The sequence below is a fragment of the Carassius auratus genome, chromosome 49, assembly GCF_003368295.1.
Source record: "Carassius auratus strain Wakin chromosome 49, ASM336829v1, whole genome shotgun sequence".
In the NCBI taxonomy this organism is placed as follows: Eukaryota; Metazoa; Chordata; class Actinopteri; order Cypriniformes; family Cyprinidae; genus Carassius; species Carassius auratus.
In genome coordinates, this window is record NC_039291.1 from 5070167 (window position 1) to 5087385 (window position 17219).

Sequence of the window (17219 nt, forward strand, 5' to 3'; positions counted from 1 at the left end):
TGTGTGTGTGTGGGGGGCGCATACATGTTTTTGTGTCTGTTCATGTGTTTTTGTTTTGGGCTGTTAATATGGCTGGAGAAACACCACACGTGTGGTGTTACTACAATAGGATGCTGTCGTGTGGTGTTTCTCCAGGTCTGTGTTAACAGCAGGTGATGTTGAAAGGTCATGAGGCTGGTTCTTCAACTATGGAATCAGCCCTCCAGCACATTTTCCTCAACAACGTATTCTGTCCTCTGTCACTTTTATTATATAATTCATTAACCTGCACACAACCCCTCATTCTTTCATCTGGCCGATTAATATTGGATTTCTTTGACAAGAAAAACCCCACTGAGGTCTCTCAGTAATATAGAATCATGGTAAATGATTCACCTGCAGTCTTGCTGTTCTATTCAGCATTGTTAGACCAGAGGAAAATGGGTGTGTGTGTGTTTTTTTAAATAGTTAAAACAGTGGAACGATTCAGCTTCAACAGAGTTTCCATGCTCATTGTTACACAACTGTGCAGTGATATTTTGAGACAAGGTGCATAGATTACCAAAAAGGAAAAGGCTTGTGGTTTTATATCGCTGGCAGTTTTTCTTGTAGCACTACTTTGCTGCACCACATGGGAAAAGATGATGCTAACCATTCAGAAGTTAGAAATCAGATTTTTTTGTTTTTTGAAAGAAGTCTCGTATGTTCACCAAGGCTGCATTTATATATATATATATATATATATATATATATATATATATATATAAACAACAGTTGAAACTTTATCAGTTTTCAGGTGTGCTGATTAATTTTTTGGTGGCAACTGTGATAATTCTTTCTCCGGATTCTTTCATGAATAGATTTATCTAAATTTATCAGCATTTATTTCTTAATTTATTTCTTAAATTGTTTAAATCAGTTTAATACATTCTTTCTCAATAGAGGTATTAATTTCATAATTTATCATAAAAAAATGACTGTCCCCTTTTGGACAGTGATATGTATACATATTCTGTGTATGTGTGTGTATACTGTATATATACAGAGATAGTTGCTTAGTTTCTTCTAATTCTTTGCTTATGTTTTAGGTTTTAGTTCCATGATCAAGTTCACTCAGTCTCTCTGTCTTTTGTTTTTTTGTTCTCTTCCAGCATGCAGTGCTTTATATAGCAGCAGCAGCAGTGGTAGCTCAGGCTCAGTTCAGGATGTTCTTCCTAAGACGGCGGTCACAAATTCACTGATGCATGGGGTGATGAAACTGGCCTCCCAGGTTGCCCGTGACAACAGCAGCATCCGCAGTCTGGCTTTCTCACTTCTGGCCAACCTGGTCATCTCAAGGGACTGCAAAGGGGTACTGCTGAAGGTAACTCACTGGCTGATGTTTAAAGCAAATGATAATTCAGGGGAAGAAGAGGAGAAATTTTTTGGGCTGGGTCTGTGATGTAGACTCTATTTTGATAATATCGATTCGACACTACCTGTGTAAAAAAAAAAAAAAACACCTTTACACACATGCAAGTCTTGCTACACACAAACACTGAAATCCGGATGTAATAACAGCCGCAATGAAGTGATAATGCTTTTACACATCAAACCAACATTTCCACTCAATTCCTTTTTGTACAAAGTGAAGGAAATAAGAGGTTTGTCTTACCTGATGTGGATCTGCACATGAAACCGCAAACACTATCAATAAACATCATTTGTATTACTTATTATTTTATATATAAAATTATAGATAATGAAATGAAGAGATGTGTGTGTGTCTGTGTGTGTGTGTGTATATATATATGTATATGTATATATATATATATATATATATATATATATATATATATATATATATATAAAATGTATGTATGTTTATGTGTGTTTTACAAAGTATTACATATAAATGCATAAACATTTTATGTTAAATGTTAAATTAAATATTAAATTGAATATTAAATGGGCAGCGGCTCCTCAGAAATACCAACGCTATCTTACGGCCAATTCGTACGTATTTTACGAGGTGACTTATTCGTACAAATTTGTACGACCTCACTTGTACGATTTTATACGATTTGTCTAAACCCCAGTGATGGTTAGGTTTAGGGGCGGGGTCAGGTGTAGGTCATTCGTACAAATTCATACGAATTGTGCAACTCGTAAAATACATACGATTTGGCAACAATCGTAAGAATTTGTACGAGTGTGGTCATACGAATTCGTACGAATAAGCCACCTTGTGAAAAATGTACGAATTGCCGTGAGATCGGGTTGGAAATACGTACCATAGGAGCTTCTGAGCTTTGGGCTCTGTCGCACGACAATCAGAAGGTAATGTCATTTATTCAATGGCATCTTGTTTTTGCAAAGTTAATGAAATATAAAATAGTACTAGAATCAAGAAATAGTTCTTTGGCAGCGACATAAGACGCTATTCACAATCATTTTTAGAAACACAAATTACCTGCGAGTCTATCATCTCTCACGTGGGATCCATCTCACCCTTTATCTTCCCATTCTGCATATCTCCTCTAACAAAGGCGGAGGCCACTTTGAAGTGTCCATCCATCAGACCGAAAGTTGAAGAGGCATACACGTCTGCCAGGAAAGGTGGGAATATATTCAGTTTGATCAAAGTAGAGCCTCTCATTTTGACTCTCTGATGGTACTACAGCAGTAGATGGATTAGGAATGGATCTTTCCTGAGAATTCAAGGTAATTGTCTGTTTGTTTGTTCATATAGATGAAGAGCAGACAAGTGACAAACCCCGAACGTCTGTCTTCTGAAGTGCCCGAGAAATCTCACATTTTCAGCTCCTAAGTGCCTCTCTGATGATGGCCATCATGAAAGTCACCTACTAATGCGAATGTTTATTTATGTTTTGGTAGAATACGGAATATTTAGTTCTGAGTTTTTTTTTATATTTTTGTTTTGGAGCAAATCAATAAATGAACTGGTTTTACAGTAGACGTCTCTCCAATCCCCAACTGTCAAAAATGATCGCATGTGCTTTAAAACTCTGTATTTTGGGGTGTACTATCACTGTATGGATGAACTACTGTACATAAGGTCATGATTTTTCCTTCACTATGTATGTTTTATTTTATAGGGGAATTCAGAGTTTGGTTTTAAATCTGCTCTTTCAGTTTCAGGTGAAAAAATAACGTAATGTGTGGGCCAGAATTCAGCCCTTTCTAGTTACAGTAGGTGAACTTAACACCTCCTCTCTAATAGTGTTTATCTGCTGGTTGAGGATGTGCCTGAAGAGTCTTGCAGCTGAACACTGAAAGTGCTGTGGTCGCCTCGGTCCTCGTCAATGCTGTATTCATTTAGTCTCAGAGAAGCAAGATGGAGGCAGTACAAAAGGATTACTGGTACTTCTTGGTACTCATGATGCAGCTCTGTTTTCTGAAAGGTAATGTTTGTAGCAAAGGTAGAAACGTTTGCTTATAAAAACATTTGAACTATAACACATTGTTATGTATTGGTAATTTGTGTATATATCAAAGGATGTAAGCATGAATGGCTGTTCTCTCGCATGATTCCTGTTCACAAATGAACTGATTGACTTTCAGTGCTGATAGAATTAATATATGTTTAAAGATGTGTAAAATAGAAAAAGTAATAATAACTGAAATAGATTTGTTATAATCATTTTAGGAAAGGAGAATATGTGGTTACATCGAAAGTATCTAGTTTGTACGTGTGGCTGTTGGTTGCATCGTTTTTGTTAGTTTAGTTCTATAAGGGTACAAAATACAGTTTCCTAACCATTAATGTTTAGCTTTATGAGGCTCTTCTGCTGCAATTCCAATAAACAAGGTTCTTGGTGATGGAAGGCAAACCAGCAAATGTATTTTGTAGGACTGGGTTTTGACACAAATTTCATAGTTCGATTATTTTGGATATATATCAGGTATAGGGCATGACAAATTTTCTCAACCGAAAAAATATCTCAACTAATGCTTAATAATCCAATATGGAAGACTGAAATTTGCTGATATATATATATATATATATATATAAACTAAATAGTTTTTGTAACATTAAAGTAAAAATACTAACTTTAAATTACATAATTATATTTCTACTCCAATTCATTTGTTTTTTAATAAATAAAACAATAAAAATAAATACTTCCTGCAAACAGGAATGTAGCCTTTGTATTGTGTGTATAAGTATTTCTATTTTATCTATTATAGCTTTCAATGTTCATCAAAGAATCCTTAAAAAAGCATAATAGTTTCCACACACACAAAAAAGAAAATATTAAGCAATACCACTGACGAATAAGAAATGTTTCTTGAACCGTTTGAAATCTGCATATCTGAATGATTTTAGGATCATGTGGGAGTGATGATTCAGATTTGCTATAACATGAATATATTATATTATATTATATGTTAAAATAGGACTTTTTTAATTGTAATATTTCACAATATTACTGTTTAACTGTACTTTTGTTCAAATAAATGCAGCTTTGGTGAGAATAAGAGACTTGTTTCAAAAACATAAAAAAAATTAAATCTTACAGACCCCAAACTTTGAACATTTCTAATATATCAAAAGTTTGTTAGTTAAAACTATTACCTTTTAAAATCCAATAACTGCAAATGCCCAGAGAAAAAAACAAAACAAAAAAAGTATTGGTCAGAATGTGTGTTTGAGCTCTGATGTTCTCTGCCAGTATCTGATGACTTGAAATGATGTACCTTTAGATGATTTTGTATACTTTTGTGTCCAATTTTTTTTTCTCCGTCTGATTTCCCGCACTTTCTTAATGTCTTCTAGGCTCTGTTCAGATGAAAGCCCCGGAATCAAAAGTCATACTGAAGGATGGAATGATATTGGACTGCCTGTGTCCGTGGACTGGCCAGCTCATCATGGTCTCTTGGACTAAAAAGTCTCTTTCAAAACCTGTAGCCGTTTATCATCCTCAGTATGGTACCAACTTTGAGTCATCATATGAAGGCAGAGTGGAGTTTCTGAAAACCACCGAGATGGACGGCAGTATTTCCATAATGAACGTCACTGACGATGACATCGGCCAGTATCACTGCTCTCTGCAGACTTATCCTCAGGGTTCATGGACCAAAGACACATTTGTCGAAAGAGAAGGTGAATGAAGAAAATATTTTGCAATGTTACAGACATGGTAATCTAACAGGTTTAACCCTACAGTGAGAATAGCCAACTAGGTTAACAATCTCCTTACTTTTCTTTCTGTTTTTTTAGCGATCACCGCCACCTTCTCTATTCAACCAGACACTAAGTTGGTGGTCACAGAGAATGACAACCTGACCATTATATGTGACCATGTCCATAACGGTGAGGTTTACCAAGTAAGCATTGAGAAACTGGATGCCGAGCTGGGCAGTAGTAATATTATAGCAACGTGTCAGATGCTAGGAGAGGACATGGAGCTGAGCGAGTTCAACAGTAGAGCCCGACTGAACTGCAGTGATGCTATGGAGGTCAGTCTACACCTGACCAACATCATCAAAGAAGATGGAGGACTCTACCGCTGCAACTTCAGCACAGACGCCGGTGTCCAGTCCACCACAATCCTGCTGACCACTCTACCTGCTCAAGGTAGGACAAGGCCTGAACTATCTGTTTATTTAAAACAGAGATAACCAAACCGTTTTCTACAAAGGACCAAAAATCAATCGTGGGGTGAAACTTACTGTAGGTTAAAATGATATTAAATCCAGTTCATTTTTATTCTCTACATTTCAATGCAAAAAAAATAAAGCAAAACAAAAAAAATGTTACAACAAAGAGATAAATTAGAAATGGTGGTATGCTTCCATGCATGGCATAATTTTTGTTGCTCAGGCTAACATACAAGATTTATATATGAAGCATAGAAAATCAAGAAATTAAAAGATTTTGAGAAAAAGAAAATCTAAAATGATACATCCGATGTCATTTTGCATTCAAGGTTCGTAATTCTGATTCTGGATAGACTTAGAAAATTAAAGCCTTTTTTTTTTTAAGAACCAAAACCATGAGTTTAATAATATTTTGCCACCAACTGTTACTTTTGTCATACTCCATTGTTTTATTTTGAGAATTACAACACATAAGTTACAACACTGTCCTGTCGCAGCTCAGTTCATTCGAGTTTTATCTATGAAATATTTATGAATGAATATTTTTATAGCTGAAGTTTGTTTCTCCCTCATTTCAGATTTTAGGGGTCTTCATCACATGCTGTATGTGTATATTGGAGGAGGGCTGGTTGGCGTCGCTCTTCTGATGATTTTATTACTGACGTGGCTGAACAGGTGTGTCATATCACTGTATTATTCATAAACGCCCAGCGGTTTTTACACTAGACGCTCAAACCACCTTGAGAACTCGAGTAAGGATGTCTCTTTGTTATATGGTGTGCTCTAGCAGGTGATAAACAGCAAAAAGCATCTTTTCCAATTTTGTTGAGGAAATTATGAGGGCTAACATAACTAAAAACAGTACAAACAGATTCACCGCTGGTATAATAGTCTTGTGTTCTGTGCATGTTGTGACTGAATTTGGATTGAAGGTTGAAGGACAATGCATTTCCCATAGCTTTCATTAGGTATGAAGTTATAAGCATTTGGTCTGTCTGTTAAGAGGTCTCTCAGATAACTGGCTGTGAAATCCCATCCCCTCCTAGCCTTCGCCATATGTCCACCACACTTGCAGCCAGCCTCACTTAGTTTTATACTGAGTGTGCAGTTTGTTATTTTGCAGTGAAGCGAGGTTATCTCTATACTGCAGTGTTTGCTTTCCTGTATCCTTAATAAAATGATTAAGTGGCCTTTAACGTCTGTCATCTAGAGAAAACCGTCACTCAATTTCTAAACTGGTTTTCACAGGATGAAAAGGAAGAGAGAGGAGTACAGAATCAAACTGCATCCTGCTAAAAGACAGGTAAACATGTCAATCAGTTTATTTCCCACACACCTGAGCATGCATTGTTGCTGTGTGAATCTCATCGTCCATATTTCACTACAAAATCAAGTTTTCAAAAATTATTATTGCGACTTACTTTGCTCATATTAATTCAGTGCTCCGTCATATTTGTAGTGTGATTAAAATTGGATAATGTGACTATTTTTATATTATAATGCACTGATCTGGTTGATACTGAAATGTGATTGGTTTATTAAAATCAACTAATACTACCATGGAATATAAATATTTAATTCCTGGAATTATACAATTTAAAACAATTGTACATTTTTATGTTAACATTAGTATATTAACAGTAGCATCATATTCTCAGAATATTTAGATTATTTTTATTTTATATGTATAATTTGTTAAATATTTTAATATATATGTGTAAAATTACATAATATATTATTTTTATTTTAATATACGATTAAATATATATATATATATATATATATATATATATATATATATATATATATATATATATATATATATATATATATAGCAGAAATATAATGATGTTTACATTTAATTTATTGTAATATCAGTTTTAGTAATTCAAGCACTTTAACTTGAATTTATTTTAATTAAAATTTGTTGTGGCCGCAACATTTGCAAAGTTTTCTAACATTAATATTTGATCTATTTTCTGAATTATTTCTATTTGTTTTAGAATCAAGTTTTAATAATAACAACACTGAGCATAACCTGGACATATTTCATGAAATTCACGCTGCTGTATATTATATATAAACATATTTCCATATTTCATTGCTGGGATTAACACATGATGCCTCATTAATAACAACGTCTACAAAATGCAATGCAAAGACACCCCTTGTTATTAAATTCATACCCATTTCCAATCTCTCCCAAATTCATTTTTAGTTTACCTAGTATAGTTAGCAAATTCTGCACTTTGCATTTTCTATTATAATGTTTAGAATATTGTTTTGAACAGTGGTTCAGTGCCCCAGCAGGGGCAAGTAAAATATCTTTGCTTAATAACTACCACTAATAAAAGTCCCTTAACACTAATGCAACTGCAGTAGGTCTAATGCTATTTTCATTCATAACTCACACTGAATGTTTTCTTTCTGTGGCAGCGTAACCCATATGATCACGGCGGTGTCTATGACAGGATGAAAAAGGGGACCAGAATTGGGGCAAAAGATAAAGATATATATGTTAACTTTCAGATAGTGAGAGCTCATGGAAGACAAAAACAAAGGAGATGAGATACAGTACTACAGAGCTAAAACTGAAAAACTGAAACTAGTTGAAAAACTAGCTGTAGCCGAACAGCAGAAATCGTAAAACAAAAAACCAAACGCCAGTGCCAAGAAATGCATTTGCACCTGAATACCAATGGATGGATCAGAGGGGAAATTCCTAATAATGCAGATGATTAATGGAGCCATGCATATAATTTGTCATCTGATGAACCACTACCACCATCATCGTCTTCTTCATCATTACATTAACCTTTCAAGCCTGGCCCAGAACCCACATTACATGGTATTTCATTGCATAATGGTGCTGGATGTTGGCTGCTCATGACCACATTGGGGAAAATGTCCTCTTTGCTCTTCTGTGAAGTCAGTTTGGCAGGTAATCTTCTTAAGAAGCTTTCTGGACTGTTTCAAATCCAGATATAAGCCAAGCACAGTCGCTCTGAGCAGACGCCGAAGTAAAACACTTTAGTTTGAGTGACTCTAATTAACAAATGATCGGACCTCAGAGAGCTTTCGAGTGGATGAATCTTCTCCAAATCACATCTTTGTCTCGTTTCTCAGTTTTTGTCCGAATGCTTTCTCTCCGCAGAAATGGAAGTACCAGTCTCCCGAATGAAATCTGGGATAAGAAGGCTGCATCTTTCACAGGTGAACTGACAATGCTCAGCTTACAGGCGGAATATGATTTGCTTTGTGAGATATAAATGATTAAGATCATTCAAAAGTTCAGATGTGATGTTCGAGCACAGCGCACTTAACATGTACAGGAATAAAATGAATCACATTTTGATGCATCTACAAATCAAAAAAATATGCTTGGTACTCTAAAAGATATTAGATTTGGTCTTGTGACACTGTATTATGCCTGTATGATGTCGTTGGAGATGTACGTTCTTTAAGACTCTATATATAAAGAAATTAACATTTAATGTTGACTTTTTGCTTTTCTTTTTTATATACTATTTAGGTAACAAACAAATCTTAAGGGAATCTCTCTCTCTCTCTCTATGTATATTACAAGTTTGGAGTAAGTTTGTATTATTATTATTATTATTATTATTATTATTCATTTGTTAAATTAATTCTTTTAAAGCTGCAGTATGTAACTTTTTGCTATGTCACCAATGTTACATTTATGATGTGTTATGTTGCTTTCTATTTCAAATAAATGCTGTTCTTTTGAACTTTATATTCATCCTGAAAGTATAGACCTACAAATTTTCAGTTTCCACAATAATAATATTAAGCAGCACAACTGTTTTCAACATACATTCTGTTATTGCCTCATGTGTTTCACCAAATCAGCAATAATTTTACAATTATTTCTGAAGGATTATATGACAATGAAGAACTGGAGTAACGATGCTGAAAATTCAGCTTTGCATCACAGGAATAAATACATTTTAGAAATAGATTTAGAAAAGAAAACAGTTCCTTACTTGTAAAACAAAAAAATATTTCTCAATATTACTGTTTTAACTGTAGTTTTTTGTTCAAATAACTGCTTGATTTATACATACAGGCTATTATATACATTCATTTTCTGGTGAATTATTTCTTTATTGCGGATGCATATACAATATTCAAGGGATTCTGTAAAGTCCATTCAGTTTATTTTACTCAGTAAACATTGACATATCCACACAGGACAAAATAAGCAATGCCTAAAAATAAAACACGGATAAAAAACAAAAGCAAAAAACAACAATTACAAATAACCATACACACAGACAAACTAAAACTGATGTAAATGCTTTAACACAACCAGAAAGACATTGTACAAGAAATGATGCCTGAAAAAAAAAACAAACAAAAAAGGTCTGAAATCTCATGGATTTAAAGTGTTTGACCACAGTGTTTGACCAAATATCCCTTAGAAATCCCCTTAGAAAAGGGCGTTCACATTTTAAAGACATTTTTAAATGAAAAAAACAAAAAAACAATGCACATTGTAATAAAACAGAGGTTAATTCACATTCAAGCTCTACTAGATGCTGACTAGAACGATTTCTGTGTATATAATTATATGTGGGGACGTTGGGGGATTCTTCATGTGCTTCTCAAACCTTTAGCTCCACATCATGAGATATGACATGATCATTGTGTTATTCTTCTGGTTGAAACAGGTTTTCTAGCACAATTAGACAAAACATCAAAAGTCATTTAAAGGTATTTTACGGTTGAGTAAATCTGTATTGATTGTCACACTGAATGCATTATTGTTTCTGTGCACTCTTCTATCATCAGCTATCTACACGAGATCGGTTCAACCTTTGAAACCTTTAAAGTCATTCAGCTGAGTTATTGGAAAAGCATTTTCCTTTGCAGGGAGAGAAAAGACATTTCGTTCTTCTTTCAGACAAATGCCGCGTCAACGTATAAACGTAATTCAGTTATAAACATGCTGGATGGCTAGCAGGATGTTCATTTAATCAGCGTTCCAGCCAGAGTCTCAGTCTAGCAGAGTCTGAAGGCACTTCTTCTGCAGTGTGAGAAGGTTCAGATTAACCGGACCTCAAATCCAGTGTGTAGACACATTTCAGAAACTCATTTAATATAAAATTAGGTTTTGGAGGGAAATTATTAAATGGAATAGCTCTTCCAAAAATGATCACCTTCACGTCATTCCAAAGTTGTATAACTCAATGACTGCACTGTTACCAGATAATTGACTCCAGATTAGTAAATGAATCATTCGAGCTGCTTCTGTGAACTAGATCAACAGATTCACTGAGAAGATCTGACTCAAAAAATCTTACATTTGCGATATGATTGTGTAATGACTTAAATTTGGGTCTGTTCCTCATGCAACAGTATGGCTTCAGAATATTCAGAATCAAGTTTTGTGGACCCTTTTGTTATATAGTGCTTTTGAGTCATTTAGAATTAAAAAAAAAAAGTTTGGAAAGTGAGCAAATGATAACAGAGCATCCAATTCTTGGGTGAACTATCCCTTTAAAACTATATATTTTATCATACCTCCCAAAACACCACACTGCAGACATCTACAGACAACATTGCTGCATATAATGGACCCCAAAGCAAATGACAAAAGTGCAAAACAAGCTCTTATAGACCAATTTGGAGGAGACGTCACAGTTACATCACTTGCAGCTCACGCACTGTGGTGGCAGAAAAACACTGGGAACAAATGGAGGGAAGAGGGTAAGATCCATGGAATAAGAGAAACATATTATTGTTGTGTCATTTGGATGTCAGAATCGTAATGCAAATAATTTTTATATACTTCTGTCGACAAAGACGCTATTTGAAGCTAAATGCAAATGTTTAAACGGACAGACCATGCACGGATCAAACCTGCTATTATTACCCTACTTTTAAAGCATGAATTTGAAAATACTGTAGGGACATATTGTATTAGCCCTACAGTTGAGATACATGCATGAATAATTATTTAAAACTATAACATTTACCTATTTTATCTACAATTCTGACTTTTTTTTCTCTTTTTTTATCTCCTTGAGAACAAAATAAATAAAATAAAAAACACAACAACAGAGGTGTGGGATTATAAACTAAAAAGAAAGAATGACGAGTCCATTTTTCTAACCAGGATTGTGTGATATAATCTCGGAATTGCGAGGAAAAAAGTCAGAATTTTTTTAAATTACATTTTGTATTCTTTTATTCCATGGTTTGAATAGACTGCTATGTTATAGTCTAACTGTCATTTTCTGCCACCAAATAGGCTCCGCCCAAAACAAACAAACAAACAAACACTGATATTGGTCTATTTAAAAGTGCAGGGTGCTAAAACACAAACAGGTAGGCCTACTGTTTGACAGAATCCAAGTAGGTGTCCCATTACAACGACAGACAAAAATGCAAGAAACTTGTTGTGTAAACGCTACAGCGCATTATATTTACAGTAACTCTGAAAAATAACAGCAGGAGGTCCATTTGTCCTCAACTACACAAGGAAAATAAAGATTATGGTACAACTTTTTGGCATTTTTTCTTCTTCAACGTACAAAAAGAGGCCTCTAGAGTTCTTAATATACACACTGTTCTACAAATAATTATTAAGTCATACATATAGAGAGAGAGAGTTCATACTGTACATGTGTCTAGAAGCTTCCTAAAGCTTTGGAATGTCCGTGAGTCGTGGCTTTCGTCCAGCCGTGACAGCGCACGTCAACGGAGCGGCGAGCTGCTGCAGTCCCTGTCGCCGCCACTAGAGGCCGCTGTTGCTTGCTCCTGGTTCCGTTCCTCCTCCGTCTGCTCGGAAAGGAAGCTTTGAAACGTCTGCGCTCGTGGAATGAGTGTCATAGTCAAGCTCGTACCTTAAAAGAGCCAAAGAGATCATAATGCATGTTATTGACGAGGCAGTGATTTCAAACGGCTTTCGTGTAAAGATAATAAGAACTGGACGGCAAAACACATTTATGTGCATCGATTAACTTGTGCTTTTGAATGCAGCATTGATCGCCTTTGTGCATTAATATCGCACTGTTCCTCAAACAAGACGGAAAAAAAGAAGATCTTGGCAACTCTCCACCTATCAGTGTTTGGCACGCTCGCAGGAGAGGAAGATGACTTAACTCGATTTTCTAGAGGTGACTGTGTGATCAATTATGGATGAGGAGGAGTAGAATATCAAGGGTGAGACGAGGATACCTGCTCCCCAAGTAGGTTTCCTAACAATCCCAAGACCATGTATAGAGAAGAACTGACTCAAACAAACAAACACAAGCTCACGACGAATGACACAGACTTTATTTACAATCCAACTGAGAAACGTACAGGAATTGCATGGAAGATTGTAACTTTTTACAGGTGGGTGGGTGGGTTAGTTTGGGTGAACGGTTTCTGTGTTTGGTCTTTTTTTTATTATTATTATTCTTATATATATATATATATATATATATATATATATATATATATATATATATATATATATATATATATATATATATAGCTATATATATATATATATATATAGCTATATATATATATATATATATATATATTTTTTTTATGAAATACCAATGCATTTTTTTTAAGCAAAAACAAGAGGGCCGAGTCATGCGCCAGCTCTCTGTCCCGATTCCCTTTTTTTTTTTTTTTGAATATGCTAAATTCTAAATTCTGCATACTATCTCCAGTGTATATGTGCTTTTCAGATACACAATGGCTTGCAAAAAAGAACAAGAGAAAATGAGACTGTTCTCTTTTTCAGTTGAACAGTCTCATTTCATCTATTTTCTAAATTTATGTTATAGATCTTAGCCTATTGTGAACAATTCATTCAAGCATACAATTTATGTTTATTTATTTTTCGTAATAATGTTCAATCAAAATGTCAAACTTCCAGTGAAACGACAGACTTGTGTCTGATTTCTCCAATCAACCCTGACATATGAAATGAGTCGGTTTTTATTTTTGTATATTTTTTATGAAACATTTTATTGAACCTTTATGTATTTTTATTTAATCATATTTGTATTACTATTTGTAGCCTATTATTTGTATTTATTCATTTCTTTCTTTCTTTCAAAAGGTAAAATTAAATACTGATAGCTTGTATTTAAATCAATGAGATATAACAGTAAAGTAAGACTACTTGCATTTAAATATCAGTTGTCTCTACATATCTCCCAATAATCTCTTACAATGATATCCAAATGCTTTGTTTTATGATCAAAGCCTTGTCATTTTAATTTTATTCATTAATTTTATTTATTTTTATATTTTGACAGTATACACACACTACATATATATGTAATGCTGAGAAATATGTCACAACATGGAAGAAAAGATCTGCCACTAAAAATAAGAACTGCAGTGAATTCAGAAGCAAATGCGGTCTGTAAGTGTCAATTTTGTGATGATGTACTGTCCCAATATTTACTGCTAAAGTATCTTTTTTTCTAACTACTATACAGTACTGTATATATATATATATATATATATATATATATATATATATATATATATATATATTCAGTGTTTAATATAACCAGTCAATCACACTATGCTTTATGCAAATTCATAGTGCAAAAAAGATGAGAGTGGCAAATGTTTCGTTTGTACAGGTATGTTGAGACATTTGCTTTATTATTCATACTAGAACATTTGTTTATAACTTACTGTAATACAGTACTGAATACGAAGATTTTGTAAAGCAGATAAGATGTAATTCAGTGCATATGTTTTTTATGCGCTGATACAATGCAGATATCTGAGTGATTCAGGTACTGATTTTATGTATATTCAGCTTAATTTTGGAGACCCTGACCTTACTAATCCACACGTAATGCTTTGCTTAGCAATCATTTTGACATCACCATCATGACTTGAGCCTAAAGTGTCTGCATCTTTAATTGTGTGAACTAGGTGAAGATGAAATGGAGTTTATTTCCAACCCTCCTCATCCCGAACATCTGATCACCCTTGTGTTTTCCTGAAAATTCCAGGAAGGTGTGTTGGAGGAGGGTTGAGTGTGGCAGAACTAAGCGCTCCTGCTCTGGTACATGATTCAGGCGGCAAAGAAGGTGTCCTCTCATCCCGATGTCACACTTTTGATGTAAGCGGATTTGAGGGAGCCTGTATGAACCCAAGGGCAGTCGAAGCGTCCCTTGTCCTGCATGCTTGGTAAACATGTTATGCCTCTGTGGCTCCAGTGACCTGCCAACAGACACCATCCACGTGTGTTTCCATCACCTTAGGAAATTGCAGTCAGGGTACCATGCCACAAATGATCTGAGCTGGCAGTGAGCTCTACAGGATGAAGGAAATGAAGCAACGGCCAGATAAACAGCACTTGGATGATAACACACACACACATGAACACTCTCACAATATTTGCAGTGTTTGGAGTCTACAAGCTGTATCACTTTCTTATAACAAAGGCAATACAGTGTACCTGAGCAACCAGGAAACTGTTTCTTTATCAAACACTCAAACCATAATGAAAAAAACCAGACGATGTGACTGTAGTGTACATTATAAATCCATTATTAATTTCAACAGACATATACAGCAATAGAACATTTTTGAGTCAAATTCTATATAATGCATGGTAAGCAATAAAAAAAGTAATCTAATTAATTACATGATGTGGTGATTAATTAATTAATCGCACATCAAATTTGGAGAAATTACTCTGAAAAGATCAAGTCATTGTTGTGCAAAGCATCAAACAGAGATTACAAAAAGGTAATCGGTTGGGTTAACTATAACTTTCATTATTATTATTATTACCAAGAAAATATTTAATTATTTCTTTAATGAAATGATACTCTAAATAATAAACTAAAACTGCCAATAGGTGGTGGAAAATGTCTTAATGATTAGATTAGATTAAATCAAGTTATTTATTCATTCGTTTGATTTGTTCAAATGGCTGATTCATTCAGGAGTGAAATAAATGGTTATTTATGAATGTTTCATTGAATCGTTATGCTTGTTCGACTTGAAGCGGATCATCATCATCAGACCGACCAGTGTGTCACATCAAAGTACCGCAAGAGCTTAGAAAGCCGACGACTCCTTGTGCTTTTGAATCGCTCTCGCGGTACTTTGATGTCATACACCGATAGCTCTGTGCAGTGCCACTCAAATCCAACACGACTATGGCCAATGGTTCAACGCGCCAAATGGTTCACCAAATTTGTTCAAAACGTGGATTAACAAATTACATGCCACTGTGGGTTGCTTGGGGATGAAAAATTCAGATTTGTCTTTATATTTTGGTTGGCAAAATTGAGCAAAACAGACAACAATGGCTATGTTTACATGCACCCAAATAATCAGTTTGTAATCAGATTGACGGCTCAATCGGACTGAAAAACGTTCATATAAACACCTTAATCGATCTGATCTGAATGAAATTTCGATCAGATTGAAGGGTGTGGTTTATTCCTCTTCTTATACGATTGAGCATGCATGTAAACACTTGATCGGATTGAACCACAAAACTGAAAGGACTGCGCATGTGCAATGACGCAGAAATAACGTAATGACGTATGATGCGCGAGTGGCTCTTCCTTTTGAATAAAGTGTTGTATAAATGCGTGTCCTGTCATTATAAAACTCTCCTTTCACTCGGCAACTGTGAAGTGAGCAGGACAACCTTGTTTTGGAGACTCATCCAAAGGCAACCCATTTTGGGTGTGGGGAGGGGCTTTTTTTCCCCCGTGATACATATGAGCAGCACAGCACAGCGGTTTATATGTATATTTATCAATAAACGGGTAAATATTAAAACAAATAAAGAAACCGTGTAGGAGAGTGGTTATCATGTGCAAACAGTGAGAAACTCTATAATATCTATGTCACTTTCACTTTTCACTTTCACGATTTGAGCAGTGTGAAAAAAATCTATTCCGATTTGTAGCTTGTGACATATAAACCCGCACATCAACCCGATCACTTTATTTAGCATTCATGTAAACACTACAATCAGATTCATCAATCGTAATGAATTCAGTCCGATTGAACCAAAAAGTGTCCATGTAAACGTAGTCATTGTGTCTAAAATAACACAACATTAACTTCTTAATGAACTGTTGTATAAGATGAGTATCCCATTTGCACTCTTGTGGTATTGCACTTTGCCTACAGCTTGTGTGATATTTCTTAACTGTGTGATGTAAATATGAGACAAAATTTCAAACGGGCATTTAGGCCCATATCTTGAATTTTATGGATATTAATTATTATCAGGGATAAGTTGTTGTCCTGCCTCATATTAGTCATCAATCGACTGTATGAAATGGCAGATGATCCACATAGGTCTGGAGCGGGGCAAGCGTGTCAAATGTGTTAATAATTAATGTAATTAATGCGTTAAATTACCAGCCCTAATATATATATATTCTGATGAGTCAGCTGCCTCCTCCCTGATTATCAGCGGCACTCCGTCCTAAATCGCCGCCCTTCACTGGATGAGCCAGGGCTGGCGGCGTGTGATGGGGCACACCTGATGGAAATGCATTTTACTTTATTTTCTGTTAATAAAAGCCTCTCCGAGGCCTGACGCCACGCCCACTGTGTCTGTCGTTTGCTCCTCCCGCCACACTGGTGGAGAATGCGGGCTGGAGCGGAGC

The 17219-nt window shown here is 35.1% G+C and overlaps 2 protein-coding genes and 1 pseudogene across 3 annotated transcripts in view; 2 read left to right on the forward strand and 1 right to left on the reverse strand.

Annotated features, from left to right (window-relative positions):
• The window catches only part of LOC113065902 (rotatin-like), a 55883-nt pseudogene extending 53209 nt beyond the window's left edge, over positions 1 to 2674 (forward strand).
• Positions 2675 to 2781: 107 nt separating this feature from the next.
• LOC113066068 (CD226 antigen-like) lies at positions 2782 to 9149 on the forward strand. 2 transcript variants are annotated; one of them, XM_026237672.1, is made up of 6 exons: positions 2782 to 3383; positions 4760 to 5086; positions 5204 to 5560; positions 6162 to 6258; positions 6832 to 6886; positions 8020 to 9149. In XM_026237672.1, exons 1-6 carry the CDS (start codon positions 3317 to 3319, stop codon positions 8149 to 8151), a joined length of 1035 nt encoding a protein of 344 aa, XP_026093457.1. In that variant the 5' UTR covers positions 2782 to 3316; the 3' UTR covers positions 8152 to 9149. The 2 variants fall into 2 exon arrangements, with proteins under 2 accessions (XP_026093457.1, XP_026093459.1); XM_026237674.1 differs by having other exon boundaries at positions 8738 to 9149.
• Positions 9150 to 9719: 570 nt separating this feature from the next.
• LOC113066069 (docking protein 6-like) overlaps positions 9720 to 17219 on the reverse strand; it is an 80131-nt gene continuing 72631 nt past the window's right edge. Inside the window, exon 8 of the mRNA XM_026237675.1 lies at positions 9720 to 12452. Within this exon, the coding sequence (XP_026093460.1) occupies positions 12304 to 12452 (149 nt within the window). The 3' untranslated portion in view covers positions 9720 to 12303. The remainder of the gene's footprint in view (positions 12453 to 17219) is intronic.